This window comes from Wolffia australiana, chromosome 20 (assembly GCF_029677425.1).
Source record: "Wolffia australiana isolate 7733 chromosome 20, ASM2967742v1".
Lineage (NCBI taxonomy): Eukaryota > Viridiplantae > Streptophyta > Magnoliopsida > Alismatales > Araceae > Wolffia > Wolffia australiana.
In genome coordinates this window covers 2,950,428-2,976,180 of record NC_135854.1, presented here as the reverse complement: position 1 = coordinate 2,976,180, position 25,753 = coordinate 2,950,428, and the positions used below count along the sequence as shown (strand labels likewise).

The following is a 25,753-nucleotide window of genomic DNA, read 5'->3' as shown; positions in this document are numbered from 1 at the left end:
TCAACAAATGAATACAAAAGCAGGGTGTAGAATACATTTGATTACACCGCTCCATAGAATACCGATCTTAAAAAAAATGAATAAAGAGGGTGTAGGATGGGTGAAAATATTTCTTTCACAACATACCTGGACATCGGAGAAGTGGTGGAGGATCGCCCAGCACCGGAAGGGGTTGGTCTTCTTCTTCCTTCGGAGAATCAGAGACTCAAAGTTCCTTCAGAGAATCAGAAATTGCCTTAAATCTTTCAAGCGCGGGAGCCCTTATGAAATATTGAAGATATAGATATTAATATATTATATTTTTTTCATCCAGGACGAAGGACGGGACGATTTTTAGCCTGGACGGGATGAAAAACCGTCCCGAAATTATTGGACGGGATGGTTTTTTTGTTAGTGGACGAAAAACCGTCCCATCCTTCGTCCCTATGCTAACAATGGACGTAGGGCGGGACAAAATTTGTCCCGTGTCGTCCTTCATGCACGTCTGGGACGATCCGGAACTATAATTACACATGAAAACTAGGGTAATTTTGTTTCTAATATGAGAGAATTGTCATATGAATGCATTTAATAAAAAATTCTTAAAATAATACTACACGTATGAAAAATTTTAGGGACATATTCAGGAAATATAATATTATAATTAGGGACATCTAAATGTTTTATATTTAAATAATATTAAATTATGATAAAATTAGTTTAACTCAATTTTTTTCATATGTAGTGAGAGATCAGCATTATGAAGCTAACATATTCTAATATTCTTCTTTTTTTCCATAAAAATTGTAAAGATAATTTCACATACTACGAAAGCTTATAATAAAACATTATAATTATAAAGGGATACCACAAAAGTTCATATTATTGTAAAAGTATGACTGTCATTTTTTGTGAATAGATCAGAAATATTGAAGCTTCTTAAAATATTATTATAATTTTTTTATGAGAAGTATGCCACCATACAGGAGAGAATACAAAAAAATGGATTGAAGGTAGGACAATGTTTATATTACAACAACACTATGAAATCAATGTTTTCAAGCTTACTTCTTAAAATAATTATGTTTGTGAAATAATGACCTAATATGTAATCATGATAAGGAAATATAAGTTAAAATGTACTATAAGGAACATTAAATATTAAAATCATAACAAAATGACATAAATTATTTTTTAATTAAAATCATAACAAAATAAGAAATATTAACATTATGAAAATTTATTATGTAAATATTTTCCTAAATTTCCAAATAATCTTAAAGAAATATTTTGCATGATACAAACGTCCAAACATATAAAATCATTATGTTCATATAGTTGGTATAGAAATTGAAAATGATACACATGCCGTAACGTTTTACGAATAAAACTATGCAGTATCGACACTATGAAACTTATAAAAATCATGCATATTATTTTTAGATATCGGCACAGAAATGAACATATTTTCTTGGTATCAGGGATGAAAATGATTTAACTATCATTCAGTATAATTTACCATTTTCCATATTTTACTCTTTAAAACATTTTTTTGAACTATTAAATGAATTTATTTATATTTTTTATATTTTTCTGTATTTTTACTTATTTTGAATTTGGATTCATTAAGAATTAAAAATAGAAGTCAAAAATACATTTTTATGTTTATCAAACATATTTCTTGAAAAAAATCCCACTATTAAATTGCAATTCAGTAAGTGAATCATGAAACTCAGTGTCTAATGGGAAATATGTAGGGACTGGAAATAGGAGAAATCCCCCCTTTTATCAATGAATGAGAGTTATGGTAATGGGGTTTGTTTTTTTGCAAAAATGTGACTAAAATGCATTGGTACTTGAGCCAAAGAAATACATGATTTTTAGAGCATTTAATGCCAGTAGAAACTCGACACACTAGTACATATGCCTGGTGATGAGGGATGAGAAATCTTGAGTGTCATCTACTGATTGGTGAGGCACCATTCCGAATTAAATGATAAAGTAGCCTATCCTTCTTTTCTTCTTCCTTCACAGACCTAGGTTACATCATGTCTCATTAATCGGCAAAGAAAATATGGAGAAGGCCGAGGGCCAATCAAATTGGGGGAACGTGATCCCCCAGGCGGTTACATGGAGAAGTGGTAAAATGATCTGGAGATTTTCCAAAATTAAAAGTGATATATCCGGAGATCCAGCCATCCGATTGGGCCCAAGTTTCATGACACACTTTCATGTTTTACCTTGTATCTAACAATTCTGTTGGTTTGATTTTGAGATCTGAAGAAGAGACACGTAAAACAAAATTGAAGCTTGTCCCCAACTCAGTTGGTGAAGAATGACCCCACTTGGTTCTAGTCAAAATTTCTTTGGATCTTGAAGTGAATTTGTAAGCTCCTTCTCACTCACTAGATTTCTTTATGGAATGTTTCCAAAGTGCCACGTCAGCGGGGCCGCATGTACGTGCCCTTGAAAGATCTTGACGGTTAAGGGCTATGAGTCTTACTCAGAAAACATGATTAAAACACTTAAATATTAGCCATATTTCTGATCAACAACCACATCTTTCTCAAATTCTCACTCAAAATCATTTTTATTCCAATTTTTCTCCCTCTAGATTGATTATCTAGTTTCTCTCTATGGATTCAAATCCCTTTGCCTTATCTGTCTCATAAAAATATCCTCTTTCTCTTCCGATATCTCATTCTATTTTTTTGCCTCAAAATGTTGTCTAATTTATCCCATTAAAAATTTGATGTAGCATTCTTTGGTGTATTCTCTGAATTAGGCTAAATTGGTCAAGTGTGTGTATTCACTTCCTCTTCTGATATCTCATTCTATTTTTCCCCTCAAAATTTTGTCTAATATCCCATTAAAAATTTGATGTAGGATTCTTCTGTTTGCTCTTTGAATTGGTCAAGTTTATATATATATATATACACACTTTACTAATTATGCCTAATCTCTCTCATGTAAAAAATATTCACTTCCTCTTCCGATATCTCATTCTATTTTTTCCCCTCAAAATTGTCTAATTATCCCATTAAAAAATTGATGTAGCCATTCTTTTGTGTGCTCTTTGAAGGAAGCTAAATTGGTCAATATATATATATATATATATATATATATATATATATATATATATATATATAATTACTTGACCAATTTAGCCTGATCTCTCTCATAAAAAAATATTCACTTCCTCTTTCCAATATCTCATTCTATTTTTCCCCCATTTTTTTGGTCTAATTATCCCATTAGGATTTTGATGCAGCATTCTTCTATGTGCTCTTCGTATTAGTCAAGTATATATATCAATATATATGTATATATATTTCTGTGTAGCATTTTTCTGTGTGCTCTTTGTATTGGTTAAGTATATATATAAATAAAAAAATATAAATATATATATGACGACTTAAACGCTTAAATTCAGCAAGTGAAGGTGGCGGAGTAGAGAGGGATTGGGTTCTGTCAGACCTCGCCAGAAGAAATCGAGATTGTTCGAGAACTGCAGTTCGATCTTGAGAATTCCTGCGGAAGAACAGGAGATTACAATGGCGTCGCTTACGGCAATCGCTCCTGTCCAGAACGCGCGTCTCGGATCTTCGTCCCGTTGCCGTTTGTCAGCTCTCAGGCCTAGCGCCACCTTCTCTACTTCAGTTCCCGGTGCGTTTGATTCTTGCGTTTTCTTCTTTGGGATGTGTTTTTTCGTTTGATATCTGTATCGCATTTTCATCCTGTGACGGTTTTGTTCTCGGCGATTGTAGTTTTTTCCTCGGGTATTGCTTGCTCGAATTCTAGGGGGACAAGATCTGTGGTCTGTGCAGCGAGGAAGCATTTGGTCGGTTCTCTGACGAAGTCTCAGGGATTGCGGTTTGCCGTGGTGAGTTGCTGGATTACCGGTGATCATCCTCAATTCCTGAATAATCGCTTCTTTACACGCGGGATTGCTTTCTAACCGTGATATCTGCCGTGGGTTTTCGCGGAATCCTCATTTCTCTGCGCTTATGATTTTTCATTGCTCTGAAAAATCCTTTCCCGTTGGGATGGGTCAGAGGGGACTTAAATTGTGGGAGTGTCTTTGCGCCATACTGAAATGATAGTAAAAAATAAGAATCTCACTTGACGTGCTGAAATCACATAGATTTGGGAGTTTCTCTGGAATTTTCGAAAGAACGGAATGAATACCTTCTATCAGATCAAAATCTAGTCCTTGTCATGACATGGGTTTTCCCCCAGAGGGCTGATGATCCTGTGAACTACAGCCGAAGATTCATCACGAGTGTAACTGATACGACTCTACCGCGTACGTATCAGAGGTCAAAGCGCCAAGGTCAACTCAGTAAGAAGTAGTCCCATACAAAGGCTATAAATAAAGCGCCAAAGAGAGGAAGGAGGCATCTTGAAAAGTTAGTTACACAATCGGGCTGGAGAGTGTGAGAGTCCCGGATCCAGAGGGAGGGAGAATCGTCGTCGATTCCCCTATTTTCTTTTCTGTTCTGTTCTACATTGTTCTTCCGTGAACGTTTCTACTCTTCCACCCCTCTTGAATTCTGGATTCGTGATGTTGGAAGCGTAAATCTTGAAGTTTGCACTTGTGATCTGCTTGGAGGCAGGGTCTTCTGAACTTCCCGATCCCGGAAGTATATCACTGGTATCAGAGCAGATCTTCTCGATCTTGATTCACCTTCTCGATGGAGCAAGATCCCAGGGCCGATCAAGGAACGTTGGAATTTCAACGTCGCACCACCAACGTGTTGGAGCATGTGATGAAGCAAATCGCTTCCATCAATTTGCGCCTGGAAGAATTCAAACAGATGACACCTAATGGCGAAAGGGGAAATTGTTATCATCACGTTCAACCAGATCTGCCACCCACCAATTCCAGGTCAGACCAGAATTTTCAGTTTAAACGTGGAGATTTGCCTTTTTTACAAGGTGAAAATGCAGAAGGCTGGGTCGCATGTGTGGATCGCTTCTTTTACTTGCATCCGATGGATGACAAGGATAAGCTGCATCTTGTTTCATTGCATCTAGATAATGTAGCTCAGAATTGGTTTGTTTATACAGAAAAAGAAGTAGGGTTTCGTGATTGGGAGCATTTCAAGATTCTGTTTGCAAATAGATACGGCATTTCCTTTAACAAACTTTACATGGAATTATTTGATGTGGGAAAAAATGGATCGGTTATTGATTATAGGGATGAGTTTGAACGAATTTTGTCCCAGCTTCCCAAAGTGGCAGCCGAAACCAAAGAATATGCCTATCTACATGGGTTAAAGCCGGAAATTCGTACGGAAGAGCGAAAATGCGGGCCGTTCGGTTTGCAGGAGATGACGGATATTTCAGTCCAAGTTGAAATAGACTTGGGAGTTCTTTACACGGCTTGGCAAAACTCTCCTACTTATCATCAACCAGCACAATACTCCAGATTATCAGCCACAATTCAAGTCAATGACAGGAGCTTCCAAATTATCAGCCAAATATTCAAAGGGTGTACACACATTCTAAGCAAAATTACCCTACAGTACCAGCACCAAGCAACCAGTCAACGCATACTCGGCACAACCATGTACGACCACAAAGAAAAAGAAATCTTCTACTCACCGTACCCGAGTTTCAACAGAGAAAGGAAAAAGGGCTTTGTTTTCATTGTAATGAAAAATTCTTGCCTGGACACCGATGCAAAAAAAATTTAGAACCTTATTATGGTAGTGGACAGGTCTGAGCTGGCCGAAGAGTCAGAAGATGAAGTTGTACCCATGCAGACTGATGACTCTCCAGTTACTGATAAATCAGCTTTCTCGGCTCAATTATCTGCGTTTATCTCCCAAGGACCGTCTCCCAACAACACTATCAAACTGTGGGGACATATAGCAGGGCATCCAGTAAGAATACTCGTCAATAGTGGAGCCTCACACTTCATTACACCTGAGATTATATCCGAAGCATCTCTCCAAATTGTTGCAGGTGCATGATTTGATGTACTACTGGCTAATGGGACCATGCAAACATCCTTGGGAATATGTCTGGACGTGCCCATTTATATGCAGGTGTAATAAATTGAAGGAAAAGATGAGATAGTGGACTGCAGAGAGAATTTCTGAGAATGTGGAGAAGAGACAGAAAAATTGGGGCAAAAATGAACTAACTTTTATTACTGAACAGATGCCCCTTTTATACAAATTTTCACAGAGAGAGAGAGAGAGGTTAATGCTTTTGTCCAACGGTCAAAAACTGACCCTTGGAAAAAGCTGCAGAAAAGATTCCTTTTTCAAAAAAGGACTTCCAACAGCTATATTTATAGCTGTCGGAGGCTGGGCCTGATATAAATCAGGCCCAGCATATATTAGGTCCTTAATGAGCCTAATATATTCCCTAAATAGGCCCCTCACTATTGGGCCCTTAATGGGTCCTTAGTGGGCCGTTAATGGGCCCTTATTGGGCCTTTATTTAAATCCATTTTAGGTAAGTTTTTCCATTAGATCCCTAGGATTAGTCTATTACACGTACATGGCCTCAGGCCCATAAGTTAGTAAAATTAGCCCTAACTGGGGCGTGATGATCTAACAGCAGGGTATAGACATTATTCAAGATTTTTACCTTTACCAATGGGAGCAATCGATGTGGTATTAGGGGCACAATGGCTTCGAACACTTGAATGGTTTCTAAGTAATTACAATCTGAGAACTCTGAAAATTCTATGGCAAGGAGTAGTTCACAAACTCCAGACGGATCCATACTTCTTATCGGTCTCCACTCCACTCCTTCCAAGTGTGCAGGATATTATCAACAGCAAGAGGCAATTCCGAGCACGTTATGCTGCTTGCGATCCGAAGCAGCCCACAGTATTCACTATTCTTAAATCTTCATATATTGATGCTTTCAGTATTCGTTATCCTTCTGTGTTTGAATCTGTTTTCCAATTACCACCGAAGAGAGATATAGATCATAAAATACACCTGAAGCCTGGAATACCACCTATTAATCTGAGGCCATATCGATATTCATATCTCCACAAAAATGAGCTAGAAAGCCTCACTCAGGATATGATCTCTACCCACATTATCCGACCTTCTAAAAGTCCATATTCCAGTCCTGCTCTCTTAGTCAGAAAAAAAGATGGGGGGTGGCGAATCTACATTGATTACAGAGCCCTAAACAAGGTCACTATCCCGAACAGATATCCTATTCCGGTAGTTGATGAATTATTTGAAGAGTTGCATGGGGCAACATTGTTCACTAAGTTAGACCTCAAATCCGGGTATTATCAGATCAGAATGCATGACCTTGACATTCATAAAACTGCATTTAAGACACATCAAGGACACTTTGAATTTCTGGTGCTGCCATTTGGGCTAAGCAATGCCCCCGCAACCTTCCAGGCTGATACAACTCTCTCCCGCACCTACGTGCTAAGGAAGAAACGCCTCCGCCTCGCACGTGCAGAGCAACGGAGGGAAGACGAAGAGGCACAAGTTTGATTCATAAGTAGAAGAGAAGGAGGCGGGAGGGGACATGAAGAGTCTTTTCCTTGGTGGACGTTGAGGCACTCCACGGTTTGCTTGGGAGATCCTCCCTCTCCTTCAAGAAAACGATCCCCGATTCGGTGCGATCGTGGTTATCCCCTTTTGTCTTATTTTCCTCAATGTTGTAGTGAGAACTGTTTGTGTTTCAACCCATCCACCTTCGAATTTGGTGTTTCAAGTTATTCCGATATTTCTTTTCTACACCGGGTTGTAACACAGGCCGTTATGAATTCTGTTTTCTGGAAGCAACTTAGGAAGTTTGTATTGGTATTTTTCGATGACATCCTGGTGTACAGCAAAACTGCAGAGGAGCACGAAGACCATTTACATAAGGTTTTCCAAATTTTGCAAGACAACAATGTACAAGTAAACCCATAAAAATGCCTATTTGCACAAAATTGTATTAAATTTCTGGGTCACAGGATTTCAAATCTGGGGTTGGCAACTGATCCTAGCAAAATTTCCACCATTGCTGCATGACCATCCCTAAAATACTTGAAACAACTCCGATCATTTCTGGTTTTAACCAACTATTACCGACGCTTTATTGCCCATTATGCCTCAAAATCTCACCCTTTGACATCACTACTGAAGAAAAATTCTTTTGTTTGGACCACAGAAGCTGATCGAGCCTTTTCAGAGTTAAAGACAGCACTCGTTACCGCTCCAATACTGAAACTACCCGACTACTCAAAGCCTTTCATTGTTGAAACTGATGCCTCTGGGTTTGGTCTGGGAGCAGTACTAATTCAAGATAAACATCCAATATCGTATTTCAGGAAGGTACTCAGTAATCATTCCAAGCTAAAATCAACATATGAATGAGAGTTAATGGCCGTGGTACTATCAGTCCATAAGTGGAAGCACTACTTATTGTTCCAAAAATTTTTCATTCATACGGACCAGTTTAGTCTGAAATTTTTGAATGACCAGAAAGAAGTTCCCTAGCATTACCACAAATGGGTATCCAAATTATTGGGATTCAACTTTGAAATTTGATTCAAAGCAGGAAGACACAACACAGTGGCAGATTCATTATCCAGATCTAAAGTGGATGAGCAAGTACAGTGCAACAGCATTTCACTGACACACTGGTTAGACAAAGTTGTGTTGGAAAAAGAGATTGACCAAGACCCAAGACTATCTAAGATCAAGCAAGCGTTACTTACCCAATCCTCCACAACACCACATTACTCATTATAGGGCAACGTGCTTTTATATACGGGTAAAATAGTATTACCTTCAGATTCATCTCTTATTCTGCTAATTTTACAAGAGTTTCATGATGCCAAGATTGGAGGACACGGGGGAGTACTTAAAACACAAAAACGTATTTCTCAACATCTACATTGGCAAGGTATGGAAAAGAAGATCAAGAAATATGTTGCCGCTTGAAAAATATGTCAACGACACAAGTCATCCACACTGTCCCCTGCTGGATTATTACAACCCCTTCCTATACCAAATCAAATATGGGAAGATATATCCATGGATTTCGTTGAAGGTTTGCCAAAATCGGATGGGTACAATTCAATACTAGTGGTAGTTTGCAGATTGAGCAAATACTGCCACTATATTGGAGTCAAACACCCTTTCACTGCATTCGATATTGCAGGCATTTTTATCAAAGAAATTATCAGATTACACGGTATTCCACGTTCTATTATTTCAGACAGAGGCAGTACTTTCACTAGTCAACTTTGGAAAGAATTACACAAACTTCACGGCACATCATTGAAACTCAGTTCCTCTTACCATCCTGAAACGGATGGACAAACCAAAGTTATGAACCGAAGCTTGGAATGTTATCTACGCTGCTTTGTTTCTGAAAATCCAAAGAAATGGGCACGCTGGTTACCATGGGCAGAATATAATTATAACAGTTCTTTTCACACATCCATCAAGATGACCCCATTCAAAGCCGTCTATGGAAGAGATCCTCCACCAATTATTCGCTACGGTTCACCACCATGTCCACTAGACTCGTTGGACTCATTACTCATTACAAAACCATCTCTCCAAGGCACAGATAATCATGAAAGGGAAAGTTGATCAGCATAGGCGAGATTTGGAACTTCAAGAGGGAGATAATGTATACTTAAAAATTCGTCCTTATAGAATGAAGTTCTTGGCAAAGCGCAAGTCGGAAAAACTTGCGCCAAAATACTTTGGTCCTTATACGATTATTAAAAGAATCGGACCAGTAGCTTATAAACTGGACCTTCCAGAAACTGCCTCTATCCACCTGGTTTTCCATATCTCAAACTTACGAAAAGTAGTGGGTGATAATGTTAATATTTTACCAGTCCCTACTAACATTTCTGATGAATGGGAATGGCAGGTATATCCAGAATCGGTGCTTAAGAGGCGTTTTACCAGGACAGGGATGCAACTTCTTATCAAGTGGAAAAACCTACCAAATTTTGAAGCAACATGGAAAGATGCTGACGTGATTACAAAGCAATTTCCAACTTTCCAAATTGAGGACAATTTGGATCTCCAGGGAGGGAGTATTGATAGGACTCTACCGCGTACGTATCAGAGGTCAAAGCGCCTCAGGTCGACTCAGTAAGAAGTAGTCCCATACAAAGGCTATAAATAAAGCGCCAAAGAGGGGAAGGAGGCATCTTCAAAAGTTAGTTACACGATCGGGCTGGATAGTGGGAGAGTCGTATCAATCTGGAAAGTTGGAAATTGCTTTGGATCTCCCTCTGGATTCTGGATTCGTGATGTTGGAAGCGTAAATCTTGAAGTTCGCACTTGCAATCTGCTTGGAGGCAGGGTCTTCTGAACTTCCCGATCCCGGAACTACAGCCAAAGATTCATCACAAGTGTAACAAAATGGAAATCACTAATGTCTCCATGACTGAGGCCATTCAATTTGGAGTAAAATGTTTTCAGAGAGAAAAATTTAAAGTTGTAATATAGGTTGACTTAAAACTCATTTTTTTGAGAGGGTTTAGTCTAGCTTCCGTTCCGATGAATAGCTTTTTCCTGGAGTTTTTCTTAGTTGTATTTGTTCTGGTTACATCTTTCGTATCGTAATTTTCCTTTCCTGTAGGTCGTGGCACGGTTTAATGAGCTCGTCACAAGGTTGCTCCTGGATGGAGCCCTAGAGGTCTTTTCACGCTATTCAGTAAATGAGGAAGACATTGATGTAAATTCAAAAATCTGACTTTTGCTCTCTTTTGGTGAAGTTAATCTTTTATTTTTCTTTTTGATTGTGATCTTGATTGAGCGATCCCAACATTTGATTGAGCGAATTGCTTTTTATAAAATAGCATAGCATTTCTATCTTCCGTTCTCTTTGCTGCACTAGTTTTATTTGAAATATGCAGTCAGATGAATAATTTGGGGAAGTGGCCACTATTATTAGCGAATAGAAATTCTGGTTGGTGTAAAAAGATAACTCATGATCTGGTTATGTGATAGGATCCTAGTGGGTAGTTTGGTCATGTCAGCCCACAGGGGCATTTCAATCATTTAGCTATCATTGTATTTCCTTTAAATACGGACGCCCTCCTTTTAGGAGGGAAGCCAAGAAGAAGAAGAAGAAAGAAGTGTTTTTGTCTCCCCTCTCCACATCTAGGTCTGGTCTCCCTCTCTCCCTCTATGGTCCCTGTCCCTTGTGATTGTCTCTTCGTCACCGCGTCTTCAGGCGGCTCGTCCCCGGTCGATCCCTGCCCCATCCGTTTGACCCTTCCTCAGATCATTCCCGTTTCTCCTCTCTACCCTGAGAACTTCTATCTCGCCTCGTCCTCTACCCACCTTCCGATACGAGCCTAGTTCCAGGTTCGTAACATTATGATTCCCATGGATATCTATAGAAGTCCAGAAATGAGATGAGGAAGAAAGAGGAGAATTGAAGAGATGGAAGAGGTAAGAGAAAAGAAGAGAGAGAGCAGTAGGGCAACAAATCCTCAAGAACTTCCGAATCGGGAGTTTTTGCCCTCACAACAGCCGGATGCAGCTACTCATGCGAATAAACCACAAGGTGATCATTCATCAAAAGTTGTTTCTGATGACCTTACAAATGGGTATTTATAACCCCAAGATTTTCGAGAATTGGTTATTTGCTCTCCTAAAACTCAGTTGTTGAGTGAGCTTGGTTGACCAGGTCGTCTGTGATGAGTCCTTATCAGGACACTAACAGATCTCTATCTAAATGCCCAAATTTTCTTTCAGCTGATCTATTCTGTCATGGAATATTAATACATGAAGCTCCATGAGGAGTCCAACAATCCTTATAGACTTGAAATGGATCATTGACATACTCTCTTGTATTCTCATTTTGGAATCACTTAAACAGGCAGCTAAATGTGCCTGTATCATGAAGCAGAAGAGTTCGAACAAGTTTGTTATCACGTATTTCTGCTTGAGGTGGTAAAAAATGAAGTCTAGTGCAACAGTCAGTTAGTACGAGAAACCACTGTCAGCAGGCGCCCGTCTTTTTCATTTATATGTTTTTTGTTAGTAAACCCTGTATTTCATTATTTTGCGCAAGTACCCTTATGAGGTCGGATCCACCATATTGGGTCTGGATAGACCCGACAGATGTAATCCAGTTGAAGTACTGGTTGACTCCTTTTTTATGAAATAAGTCATATTTTGGAGTGGTCCTCTCTCTCTTGGCGGCGAGGGTTGGGACTGGTGGAGAAAACAACAATGGGAAGAGCCATTCTCCTCATAGATCAGCTGGGAAGCTGACATGGTATCAGAGCACCGAGCGGAGTGACGTTAGCAGCTCCACGCAGTCAATCTACCATTGAACCCTAAGCATGGTTCTTGTTTCCTTCCACTCTGTCTGTACCAAAGCAGAGTAGGTTAGTCAAAGGAGAAGAACGCAGGACCAACTTGTTTTAACATATGGTCGACCATGAAGATCGAAGCAGCACTGGAACAACACAGGGAAGCAGAAGAAATCTGTACCCTACTCAAGAATATGACCAGTCAACTCAGATCTTTTTCCCCGGGTGCCAGAACAGCTGCGATATGATGGGCTCAATACCTTGCATTGGGGACAGTGTATTGAGCTTATCTTAGAAGGTATGAATCTCTCCGAACAGCTATTTGTCTCTAGGATTCATACAGAGCCGGGATACAATGTCTGGAAACAAGAAGATGCTCTGATCTGTGCATGGCTCCTACGGAGTATGGCTGGAGAGGAGTTTAAGAGTTTCTGTCTGTTGAAGACAGCGAAGGCTATATGGGATCACACACATAAAGGAAGCTCCAAAGGCAGGGACTGGAGGATATATCACTTGGGGACCTGGGCAGCTAATCTGGTTCAAGGTGAGAGAAATGTGACATCCTATGTAAACGAATTGCAGTCTATATGGAGAGAGATAGACCACTATTGACCTGTAAGAAACCCAAACTCTGAGGAGTGGGCCTATGTATTAAAGGATAGGTGGTGCAAATTTCTTATTGGTCCGAACAGCCATTATGAGGCAGTGAGGAGCCAGATTCTGAACTGAGAAAAAGTCCCAGACCTGTAGGAAGCAATTCAACTTATTTGGGAAGAAGAAGAGAGGTTCGGAGTAGCTTCAGAGCCACTTGCTGGTGATAGTGGCACCAGTCTTATGTCCAAAGCAGTGTCACAAAAATCTCAGGCAACCTAGAATAATCAGAACAATCAGAAGACACAGTCAAAGGATAGTTTATTCTGCAAATATTGTAAGAAGCACAACCATAACATTCATCAATACTGGAAACTTCATGGGAGACCAGCTTGTCTAGGTCAGGTGCATAATACAACTTCCCAGGAAGGTACCATGGATGATTTTGAAGAAGCACACCAAGAAGAATATAAGTGCAACCGAGCCACTAGGGGGAGAATTAACCGCCGTGCAGGAAGAAGTTGAACAGCTCAAGAGTATGCTTGGCTCCGCCTCCATGGTGCAATCAGGTGATTATCTAATTTCAACTGTTTTCGACTTATCCCCATTGAAGCTAGACTGGGTAGTCGACTCTGAGGCAGCGGATCATGTGACCCAAATCGACTTATGTTCACCACTTATTCTTTGTGTCACATCCCGAGAAAGGTGATTATTGCTGGAGGAGAAATACTTCCCGTAACCGGGATTGGCACAGTCTTCATTAATCACTTCAGGAGTCTCAAGGAAGTACTACATGTACGGGGATTGAGAGCTCAAGTTATCTCTCCACATCGATGGGTGAAAGATTTTTTGTTTTGAAAGATGTTGAACTCTAATGAGTGTTTTTTATTTGACAAAGTACTCAACCGAAGGTTGGGATCTATTAAAAATGAAGAACATACTCATTAAAGTAGAAGATGATCATGGAGATGCTCTGATGGTGGGAAACCAGGAGTCTACTCTAGGGGGTGATGTTGAAGAGGAACCTGAGAAGCTGAACAAGATCAAGATTTTGCATTCCAGAACTGGACATCCATCATTTGATGTTTTGGGGAGACAATTCCCAGTTTATGTTAAAAACAGTGGTGTATCAAATTTATTTTGTGATGCGTGTTAGTTTGGAAAACACACACGAGCTTCATTTTCTGGCATTAGTGGGAGACAAAATCATCCACTTGACTTGATACATAGTGATATTTGGGGACCTTGCAGAACCCCATCCACTACAGGGAAGAGATGGTTCCTAGTCCTTGTGATTGCTACTACCAGGATATTATTTTTCCAGGGCCAGGACCCTAATCAGTTCTGGGCAGATGCACTACTGACAGCTTGTATTAGATCAACCGACTTCCATCAAAGAAGCTAGAATATCAAAGCACTTCCTAGAAATCAAGATGTACTCTCCCATTCCACTGAAGGTTTTTAGATGTACAGGGTTTGTGCACGTTCACAATCCCGCCAATAAACTCACTCCAAAAGCAATCAAGTGCCTATTTCTGGTTTACTCCTCTACACAGAAGGGCTATAAATGCTACAGTCTAACCATGAAGAAGTTTTCCTACCGGCAGATGTGACTTTCAATGAAGATAAAATGTATTACAGCTCATTAGGTGACAACAACGGGGAAAAGATGAGATTCAGACAAGGCATTTCAGATTCTACTACGATGAAGAATGGTGAAGAGGACAATAGCTGCACACCACCAAAATTGGTTGTGAGAAGCCAATGGCAAGATGAAGTTCAAGCCCCAAGAAAAACACCCAGTCATGTCCTGGGGGAAGACGGTAATGCAGAAATTCCCACAGATGATGCAAGACCAACTACAAAATTTCCCAGACCAGAAGATGAAGATGAAGCAGAAACCTCTGTCACTAATGAAGAAAGACCAGCTGGACTACATGATAAAGACCCTATCACATAGAAGGTACCCTTTAAGAAAGGGGAAGAGGACTTGTACACAACAGGAAAGGAACCCCCTATCACATGTTGTTAGTTATGCAATAATATCTCCAAGCTATAGTGCACTTCTCACCAAAATAGACAGTGAAGTTATACCAAAATATGAGGAGGCAATGAAAATACCAAGATGGAGGGAGGCGATGGAGACAGAAATGGAAGCCTTAGGTGGGTATCAGCATAGGAGATCGGAAAATAATCGGCTGTAGGAGGATATATACTATAAAATACAACTTAGATTGCTCAATTCGGCGCTATAAAGCTAGACTTGTTGCCAAAGAGTATACCCAATCCTACGGAATCAATTACAAGGAGACTTTTGTCCCAGTTGCCAAACTGAATACTGATAGCAGAAGCCGCAAAATTGGGATGGCAGATGCATCAGTTTGACGAGAAGAATGCGGTTCTACATGGTGACTTGGAGGAGAGTATTTATGGAATTACCTCCTGGATATAGTGTTGAACAATGGGGAAACAAAGTATGTCAACTAAAAAAGGCTCTATATGGAAGTATTGGGATTATATCTTGTTCATCAAACATTCCATCTCAGGGAGAGTTGTGATCCTCTTATTGTATGTTGATGATGACAGAGAAGTCCAACATCTGAGCAGCCAGTTGGGTAAATTATTTGACATTAAATCACTGGGTTTCCTTCTTTACTTCCTGGGAACCGAAATTGCCTATTCTGAAGAAGGGATTTTCATTTCACAGAGTAAGTATACACCAGTCTACTGGACACAAAGATGACAGAATACAAGTCGTCAACTGTACCAATTGATCCTAATGGTAAGCTAGGCGTGTGTGAAGATGAGGTTCCAGTCAACAAAGATCAGTATCAACAGTTGGTTTGTAAGCTGGTATACCTAAGTCACGCAAGGCCAGATATAGCATTTGCAGTGGGAACACCAAGTTAGTTCGTGCACAACCCAAAGGAACCTCATATGGACGCAGCACACAGAATTCTGGCGTATTTGAAGGGGAAAGCTGGACAAGGCCTACTCTACAGAAGAGACGAAAATACTTCCCTAGAAGTGCACACGGATGCAGACCATGGAGGGTCAATTACAGACAGAAGATCAACATCAGGATATTGTTCCTTTATTGGAGGAAGTCTCGTTACATGGAGAAGCAGAAACAAGATGTAGTGTCAAGGTCTAGCTCGGAAGCCGAGTTCAGAGCATTGGCTAAGGGGATATGTGAAGCACTATGGATGAGAGGAATACTTGAAGACTTGAGAGTTCCTCAAGACGATCCAGTCATACTGTATTGTGAAAGCAAGTCAGGCCATTGACATTGCACATAATCCAGTTCTGCATGATCTTACAAAGCATGTGGAAATTGATAGAGACTTTATCCAGGAGAAAATAGATGAAGGCATAATCCAGATGAAGTATGTCCAGTCAGGTGATCAAGCAGCAGATATTCTCACGAAAGGCCTACCAGGGAGTACATTTCAAAGATTAATGAGTGAGCTAGGCATGAAGAATATTATTTCCCAGCTTGAGGGAGGGTGTCAGCCGGCGCTCTGCTCTTTCCTTCATATGTTTTTTTTGTTAGTAAGGTCTGTGACCTTGTTTGATCCCTGAGCCTTTCCTTAAAAATCTTCTTGTTATTGTTCAAAAAGAAATCTTCTTGTTAGGGCGGGGTGGTGAAAAGTTGCTATCATCTCGAATAGGGAGAGGTGAAAAATTGGGATTGATGACAATACTGACCGCAGTATCACCAAGCATCCTCCTCTCGATAGTGCCTTGGCTTGCCAGCCTTCCAACTGTCTTTCGACTTTTCGATCACCTGCTGCCAGTATGCATTATAATCCTCCCCCTTGTCAATGGCAGGCCAAAGTGGCTTATCGGTAGCCTTCCAATCAGTGTTCGCAAAGCCTCTGAGCATTGTGACTCTTCTTCTTGAGACATTTCGCTACTTACAAATGCTGACTTAGCCTTCCAATCATTGTTCTGCAAATAAATTGAGTAAGGTGGACAAGTTTCTCGCCTTCTCTATTGAGCCCTTAATAAAAAGGTGGTGCTGTCCGCGTATTGCAATAATGGGATACCCTCAAAAAAACTTGTTGTCTGGCTACCTCCAAGAGATTGTGAGAACATGCGAGCTTGGTATATGTGGCAAGCACATCCAACGCATGGCCAAATAATAGTGTGGCCAGAGGGCATCCTAGCCACACCCCTTTGCGGTTGTATACGTCTGACTTCCGGTCTTCCGTTCATCTGCATTGAGAATGAGTGTGAGGTAATGCATCTCTTTACCCATGTGATCCATTCCCATTTGGAAGCCTCTTCTCTTCATTGATGCCCACAGGAAATCCCAGTCTAGTGTGTTGTGTGCCGTGGCAAAGTCCACCTTCCACATGAAACCCTTGATCCATTTCCTTTTCCATGAAGCTAAAATCTCACCCGTCGCCACTGTGCTATCGAAAAGTAGACGGCCTGGTGTAAATGCTGATTGAGCAGGTCCTATTAGCTCCCTGCTTACCTCCCTCAACCTGTTCGCTAGTACCTTTGCAGTAATCAGGAAAATAGAGTTGGACAGTGAGATTGGTCTGAAATGCTTAATTCATTCAGCTCCACATTGCTTTGGGAAAAGGAAAAGGTATGCTCTATTATTTCATCATGTTTATCATGTCGATACTCCTCGTCCCTTGGCGAAATTCGTCCATCATGTTTATCACGTCTGACCCAACTAGCTTCCTAAACTCTTTATAAATGAATACTGGCAGGCCGTCTGGTCCAGGCTTACCTTCGGCATTGAGGCCTTTGATCTTTCTCTTGACCTCTTCAGAAAAAGGGCTAACGAGCTCTGTCCTTTGTTCTGGGACGTGCCCCTCTGCCACCCCATTTCCTCCTGTTGCACTTCCCCTTATAAAAACTCAGAAGTGCTCTGCAATTGCACTACCCACCATATGTGCTCCAGTGTGCTCCTGTCCCTCCACCTTCAATCTCCCAGTCTGATTTGTCCGTCCCTGCCATTTGCTGCAAGATGGAAGAATTGTGTGGTCGCATCTCCTGCCTGCAGCCATAGTTGTCTCGATCACTGTCTCCACTTCATCTCAAGTTTCTTGTCTTCCACTACGATCATACCCCTCCATTTCCTTCTTTCTTCGTCCTCGTCCAAATTACTGACATTTTCCACATCGTCCTATTGTTTGATCCTTTGCCGGGCCTCATTTCTTGTCTAGCTCCTGACTGGGTGTATGTGCTTCTGGAATCCCCTCAGATGGTTCTGCAACACTTGGATTCTACCAGCAAGCATCTCCGTCACTGATCTAACCTCGGTTTGTTGGGAGTCATCGTGCACATTCCCCGGGAGTTGGTTGCCCCTGTCTGTCTGGAAGCTGGCTTGATGCTGCCTTTTGTCTTGCTCTCATCCACTAACTTCAGACGTCCACATTTCCTTGCTTTCACCCACGCGATTAATCCCCACTCGTGCATTGCGCCCAGTTTCTTTCTTTTGTATACCAGCTCTTCCCCACAGTTGGCTTACTTTTTGTTATGTCGCATGTGTTGGCTTGTAGCTCTATTGCATCCGTTGAGTTCCGTTTCCGTTTCTACCATTGGGTCTCCCATACAGTGCATCATTTCCGGGTCCGCTGGGCTTCCTTCCTCCGTTGCTTCTACAACGAGTGTCACCTTCTCTCCTCTCAGCTTGGCTGTGCCTTCCTCCAGTTTGGGGGCTGTCAGTCCAGCAGCTTCTCTGGTTCCTCTTGGGCAGTCCACATGGTGATGGCCTGTCCCTTACACCTGTGACAGATGACCTGGCCTCTGCAGTCTTTTGTCAGGTGTCCACGTTTTAAACAATGGAAGAGGAACCAGAGAAGGATCTCCCTTGTCTCCCTGTTTGTGTGCAGCGGGTCCGATGGAGGATCTCTGGCATCACAGACCAACCCTCACCCAGCCTTCTTCTCTATCGTCTGGCTGACAGTTATCCTGTCTTCCGGTAACAGCTTCTGGAGCTTCAGGCTGTCACGCTCCTGTCCTTCCCTCCATCACTCGGCTTGCAAACCACCGTCTTTGCTTCATTGCTTCTCCCTCCACTCCTTGGCATGACTCGTCCCTCCCTCTGCACATTTTTCCCTGATCTCCTTGGGGTAGTCGGAAATCCTCTGGGGGCACTTCACGGCATGCCTTCTGTCGCACCTCCTGAGCCGAATCAATCTACTCTCTCCTTGGTCTGAGGTCCCATCTCGGCTACCATCTCTCCATTGTGGCATCTTGCCCACTGCCACCGCCTTGCTTCTTTTCATCATGTGTTGCGGGAAGATTGGTCCTTGTCGCTGGCCAATCAACGAGTCCAGTCATTGGTTGGAGTCCTGCAAAGGGACCCCAGCGATGGGCTCTCTGTTGTGTTTCCAGAGCCGTGGCGACCCTTGCCCAGCGTGATTCCCTTGCATCTCCCTGCCACGCGTCTCGGGAAAGCTGTTGCATGCTTTGGGGTGATTGGGGAAAACCTCATGACACCCTTCCCTTCATCCCATTGTCGCTTCATACCCAAAAGTACTGCCTAGGTCGTGGCCTCACAGTTGCATCTCCCTCCTCATCTCAACTCCCTCTCCTTCTAGGGTCCCTGGTATGCTTCTGGCGTCGCCCTCTCCACCCCAACGCCATCGAGATGTCCTCGCATTGTTGAACCCTTGGTTTCTTCCTCTCTGCTCACTTACCAAACTCTCATACTCTCGGCGAACATGCTGTTGTGATGCTCTTGCTCCCCAGTACTCGATCCCCATGCAGTTCCACTTCCTGCAGTCATCGATCCTATTCATCGCCGATTTCTCCTCTGTCACATCTCTGTCGCTGATTTTCAAATTGCCTCTAGAGAACAAAATCCAATGTTGATTTATCAATGAGGATGGCAGTGAGATTCTAATGAATGTGCTTGTTTTTCCCTTATTCAGTATGCATTAGTCATAATTTGTTGGATGTAATGTTATTTCTTTTCTTGATTCTAATGAATGTGCGGAATTTTTTCTTTGTAGGTTGTGTGGGTACCTGGAAGCTTTGAAATTCCTTTGGTTGCCCAACAGCTTGGTCGTTCAGGAAGATATAATGCCATTATTTGCATTGGAGCAGTGGTGAGCTCTGTATTTGTGCTGACCTGTTGGTTATGTCTGTTCACGTTATAAAACTGAATTGGTCTATCAGTCTAGTTTTATTCATTGCCTTGAAGATAGGTTATATCATGCCTAAGTGTAAAGAAAATGTTAACAAATGGTACACATCTTGTAGAATATTCTACGCGTCGTATTCTTCGAGGGCCCTGAGGCTCTGGAATATGGATTCGGTGGTGTCAAAATCACCAACACAGGTGATGAGAAGAATCTCTCCTGCAACCGTCAGCCGCTAAGAACGAACTAGGGTTTAAAAAAAAACAACTTAACTTTTGAATTAGGGTTGCCCAGTTTAATTGCCGGGTCTCCTTACATTGGTAGGTCAAAAGTTAATCAGAAATCAGTCACTTATTCTCCACGTGAGAAAATAAGTGACCACTCACTAGAGTTACTTAAAAGTCATTTATTCTCACGTTTGAGAATAAATGACTTACAAAATGACAAAATCGTAAAAGAAACATGAGGGGTTCCTACCATAAGGGAGTTCTCCCATAACGGAACGGAGCTGAGCCACTTGTAAAAACGTGGCTCACTTACAACTAAATGATAAATGACAGAAAATGGAAGACATCTGTAAAAATGCCCATCAGCCCATTTAAAATTTGCAATGGCTTTATCGCATTCTTGTTGTAGTTATACAAGGTATGGCAGACGCTATCAGAGATACAGAACCCTTTGTCTTTTACCCTTTAAGACAGGTCATATCTTTTTGTTGAAATGGGCCTATTGATATATGGATATCATTGGCGTATGTTATGTAGTCTCTTATCTCTCTCTCTCTCTCTCACCCTGTCCAGAATGATGGACATGTACCCCGAATTTGAAACTGAGAGAATTAATTCTTCTGCCTCTCCCCTTTTCCCTCTCTATCAGTCACCAACTTTGTTGCTTTCTCCTTACTATGATTATTAGTGATAATGGCCAACACTGGAGTGCATTACCAATGACATCATGACCTAATTTACGTCTGAAAATCAGTACCTAGTCTTTAAATGGCATAAAAAATTCTCTGGGCCTCCGAATTACCAAGCGTATCTATCGAATGTGTAGATTCCTCCTGAGTGATGTTGTATGCTTTTTAGGGAACCATGCTGATATCATGTTTATTGTGTAAGAATTTGTTACGGTTCCCATAAAAGTATACGAGATGAAATGGGGTAAGAGGAGGGCTGAACCGGAAAAGTGCTTGTGAGGATCATGTCATGAAAGGGCCAAGTAGGCAAAACATATGCTAAAACTGCCCAGAGACAGTTATGGCAGGGGGGAGAGGAAATGATGTTGTGTCCTGGTATTAGGGGCAGAGGAGGGAGATTGGGCACCACCAGAGGAGGAATCATTTAGATTCCAGAGTTGTATCGGTGGGGCTTGGCTGTTTGCGACAAGGACTTCAGACACGGGCGAGTCTGGCAATGGAGTGAAGTCTGCTCAGAGATCGAAGTAGGTAAAGTGTCGGGAGTCAGTCTGCTGCATTCCTTGAGCCACAAAGTGAGGTACATTTGTGTGGGGTGGATTGGAGAACTTACTTTGGCTAGCATCAGACTTCTACCTCCAACAGTCCTGTTTCATTTCAATTAGAAATGAAATTCTTGGGTGGATTTTCTTCTGAAAATTAATAAGTTCTCGAGGTCCTTCTAGCAATCAACCAGTTTGGAGTGATCCGAATAAGAGAGTTTCTTCAACAAAATACAATCACTGAAAGAGAATAGAGAAGAAGAATAATTGTAGAATCTGGCTGGATTCTCCCCTTGTCTGGTCAGCAGGCTCCTTGCTGCCCAGCCCTCAGTTGCTTCACAACTAAGGAATGCTGAATGAATCCCGTGTTTCCCATTCTTGGTTTATTTGTAGGGATTCTACATGTCCTTCTTCTGGTGCATGTGTCTGTAATTGACTCACCTTGCGCTTTTGACTTCTTCAGTAAGATCTTGTGAAGAACGTATCAAATGCATAATTGGTTGAAACCTGTTGCTTGATTAAAAAATAAATTTGTGATGAATATGATATTCTTCGCATACAAGTATTTCATGTTGAACAGTTCTATGAAATGACCACCTTTTTTAATTGTCTTCCGGATCTCAAATCTTTAGATAAAAGGCGAAACTGCTCATTATGACGCTGTTGTGAATTCAGCAGCATCGGGAGTTCTATCAGCCAGTCTCAATTCAGGTTTTATTATTAGTATTTCAAAATTCAACTCTTTCATTTTTGATTTTTTCTATGGTAGAATACAGCAGTAGTTTGATTAACGTGTGATTTTGCTGTATACTGATGACGCGAAAATTGTATGTCATTTTTTTGGTTTTTATTTAATTGATTTTATTTTTCATTCTTCAAATTCGTTTTGAAATGGATCAGCAGAATGTCTCAATATAGTAATGGTTCAAGAATAGTACCTACATGGAAGAATTCACGCAAATTGAACTCTCCACAAGAGAATAGAGAAGAAGAATAATAGTAGATCTGGTGGATTCTCCCCTACTCTGGTCAGCAGGGTCCTTCTTGCTGCTCCAGCCCTCAGTTGCTCCGCAACTAAGGATTGCTGAATTAATCCCGTGTTCACAATAAGCGACGATGAACTCACTCCAAATCTCCTAGAAAATTCGTTTAGAAGGGGATCAGCAGAACGTCTAAATATAGTAACGATTCAAGAATGGTAGCTACATGGAAGAATTCATGCAGATTGAACTCTCCACAAGAGTTCAATTTACTGACTAGGAAATGCAGGAAGAGTCAACCGGATCGGCTTTCCCCCAAAGATTTGCTGAGGGCAAGCCAGATCAGTCCTCCCTCTTTACGATGCTGGAGTATCTCCAATATCCCTAATCAACTTTGTTCTTGAACTAAATGACCTTCCCTCCTTACATCTCCCCTCCCATTATGTATTGTGAGCAGCTCCCGCTCAGCTTTATTCGAATATGACACGTACTGCTTCAGGTTGCACGTTGCAGTTGCCGGTGTGGGATGAATGCACTCCTCTTGGTCTCATGATAGTACCTTGTAGTGACCTTATCAGTCAGCCCACACAATCTGACCAAAAAGCCGAGTTGAAGGTCAGCTCAACTTTGGGCTGGGTCTAGAATTCATGGGCAGAGGATAGATTGGACTCTGTTCCGTCTCCAACAATCTTCAGTCATCTGTCCAGAGGCCGGACAGTGGATGGTCCCAAGGAGAAAACTTCCCGGATAGAGGTTGTTTGGGAATAGAACCAGTGTGGGACGAATTGCCCACCATCCTGACCATCCCATACCAGCCCCAGGAGGGAAGGACACTGTGGTGTGCAGGGACAACATGTAGCTATTGGTGGGTGAGCTGGGAGTCGGCAAGTTGGTCAGGTAGGATGGGCGCTTGGCTATGGCAGATGGCTTACTGGGGACTTGGCCAGATAGGAGGAGAGGGAGGGTGTAGCGGCGCAGAGAAGGGTCGAGGGATTCGCCCGGGGCCCAACGCAAGTGTTTATTCAGGGTTACTGTCCATTCAGACTATTATTTATCCTGCCCAACATGCCGGATAATGGACGGTCCATGACAGAACATTCCCAAGATGGAGACAGAAGGTGACGAATTCCCTATGGTTTGATAGATGACTGAAGGGCTTCCTGTTCTGTCCAATCCTGTCCATCCCATATTGGTGACAGTCATTCATCCCAAACCCTAGTCGAGTCAACCAGCTGAACCTGACATGACCACCTGACCCTGGCCATGCAGAACCCTAATGGTGGGCCTTCAAAACATTCTCTATTGCATTACCTTTCCTGCATTTCCATGTTTCTGTTTTGGGTAAAAATACCTGTTCTCTTCAAAGTGGTACTGTTTTAGGCTCTTACTCTAAGTTGATCTTTTTCGTTCATTGTTCCCTCAGGGGTTCCTTGCATATTTGGTGTCCTTACATGCGACGACATGGATCAGGTAAATTTCCAATTAGCATAATTACCTATTGAATAACGGATCAAAATTTGCACTACTTTGAGTGAGTTGTAAGACAAAGATTTAATCACCAGCGATAAACTCGCTGATCTGTTTATCCATCCTGTCACATGGTACTATTTTGCGTTGTCGGAAGTTTTCTTTTGACAAAATTAGATATTTTAGGGAAACATTCTTTAGTAAAAAATTCAGATACTGTCGGGAAGAGATTAATTTGGTCTTTTCTTTGACAACTGTGCAGGCTTTAAACCGTGCTGGGGGTAAAGTAGGGAATAAAGGGGCTGAAGCTGTGTTGACCGCTGTAAGGGATTTGGGCTTTTCCAAAATTCCCCTCCTTTCTACACACTCTCTTTGCATGCTCTTCATTATGTTGCCTTTGTTAATTATTTGCAGATTGAGATGGCATCTTTGTTCGAGCACCAATTGAAGTTATAAAAACGTCTCATTTCAAGAGATTTACTGGGGAGTCAGGAATAAAAGGTCCCAGACTTTTTCTACTCCCCTTAAAGCTTAGTAGTTTGTGTCTTCCTGAAAGAGTGACAGATTGAACTTATGTGGCCTGCAGGACTGATTCCTCCTGAGTAAAACTGGGAATTAAAGGAGTTATTGTCTCGTGCATCAGGGTGCTTCAGTTTCCTCATGCCTCATAATCCAGTGTTGTCAGAGAACGAAGCCCCAAAGTTTGTTACCTCGATTTCCTTCCTGAATTTTGAACATTTTCTCATGTTACTGAGATTTGTTAACTCGTGATACGGTCCTATACCCTGTAAGGGTTATCTTTATAACCCCATCAGGGGCATTTTGGTCATTTCACATGCACTAAAACTTCCTTGAAATATATGTGGTCCTCTCTTTCGTAGGTTGGTAAAAAATAATAAATTAATCTTGAAGTCAAGTATTATTCTTTTGTTCCCTCAACCCTTTGTAATCCCCTCATATGGTCGTATCTACCTCACTGGATCTTCAGTCAGCTCATTTTCAAAAAATACCTCCTCATCCCCCTCTTAGGAAATTTCTTCCACTTTAGAAATATGAATCAAGGTTCCTATAAACTTTTTCTACACTCAATTTTTCCATATCCCAAAGCAATACTTAGTTCTACTATGCGACAGTTAGTTCGAGATGAGCCACCCCTAGAATCCTTGCCCCTCTACAAATATTAGTTATCCACCAGTTGTTTGGGTTTTGGCAGTATTTCTTGTGTTTTTCATTCATGGATGTTGTTCAAGGGAGGGTATTTATCTTTATATTATCCATCCATGTTTGCTTCTTTCAAGTTGTTTTTTCCAATATCAGTATTTTTGTAATGTCATCTGTTGATTGACTCTTTCAGTCATTTTCATAATTGATAAGTATTTTAAAGTGATTTAGTGACTTTGAATGCATGAAAGATTCATTTTCATGGAAGATTTGTTTCAATCTTCAAGCTAGACGGACAACAAAACATGCAATTATGTAGGTGAAATGTCCATGGCATCCCTTTAGAGTTTAGTTTACAAGCAGATGTTCACATTGACATCCTAGAATTCTCTCTTAAAGTTGGGTACACTAATCAAATGATTTTTCAAGAGTTCACTGGTGGGTATATTTATAAATCTTAATAATAAAATTGTGATGTCGATTTGTAGAAGAAAAATTAGTAGTTATGTGAGGTTTTATCAATGCAAAATTGAAGATAAATTAATAAAGTAAAGATAAGAAATAGAGAGTACAACCAAGTGTTTGATAAAATGCTTCAACAGGATTATCTAAAATGCACCAAAACGGATAAGAAAAAAGGCACACTCAATAGGAAAATGTCTAATAGAAAAATAACAAAAGGAAGAGGAATATAAAGAGGATGCGCTTTTAGAATAATTAAATGAAAAAAAGTT

The 25,753-nt window shown here is 41.2% G+C and overlaps 1 protein-coding gene across 1 annotated transcript; it reads left to right on the top strand.

The window, feature by feature from the left end:
• Positions 1 to 3,415: 3,415 nt before the first annotated feature.
• Positions 3,416 to 24,687, top strand: COS1 (6,7-dimethyl-8-ribityllumazine synthase / DMRL synthase / lumazine synthase / riboflavin synthase). Its single transcript, XM_078591302.1, has 9 exons — positions 3,416 to 3,645; positions 3,747 to 3,862; positions 10,570 to 10,665; positions 19,828 to 19,923; positions 22,044 to 22,122; positions 23,815 to 23,861; positions 24,121 to 24,180; positions 24,273 to 24,359; positions 24,445 to 24,687. The coding sequence occupies exons 1-8, from the start codon at positions 3,534 to 3,536 to the stop codon at positions 24,312 to 24,314; spliced, it is 648 nt and encodes a 215-aa protein (XP_078447428.1). The 5' UTR covers positions 3,416 to 3,533; the 3' UTR covers positions 24,315 to 24,359; positions 24,445 to 24,687.
• Positions 24,688 to 25,753: the final 1,066 nt, after the last annotated feature.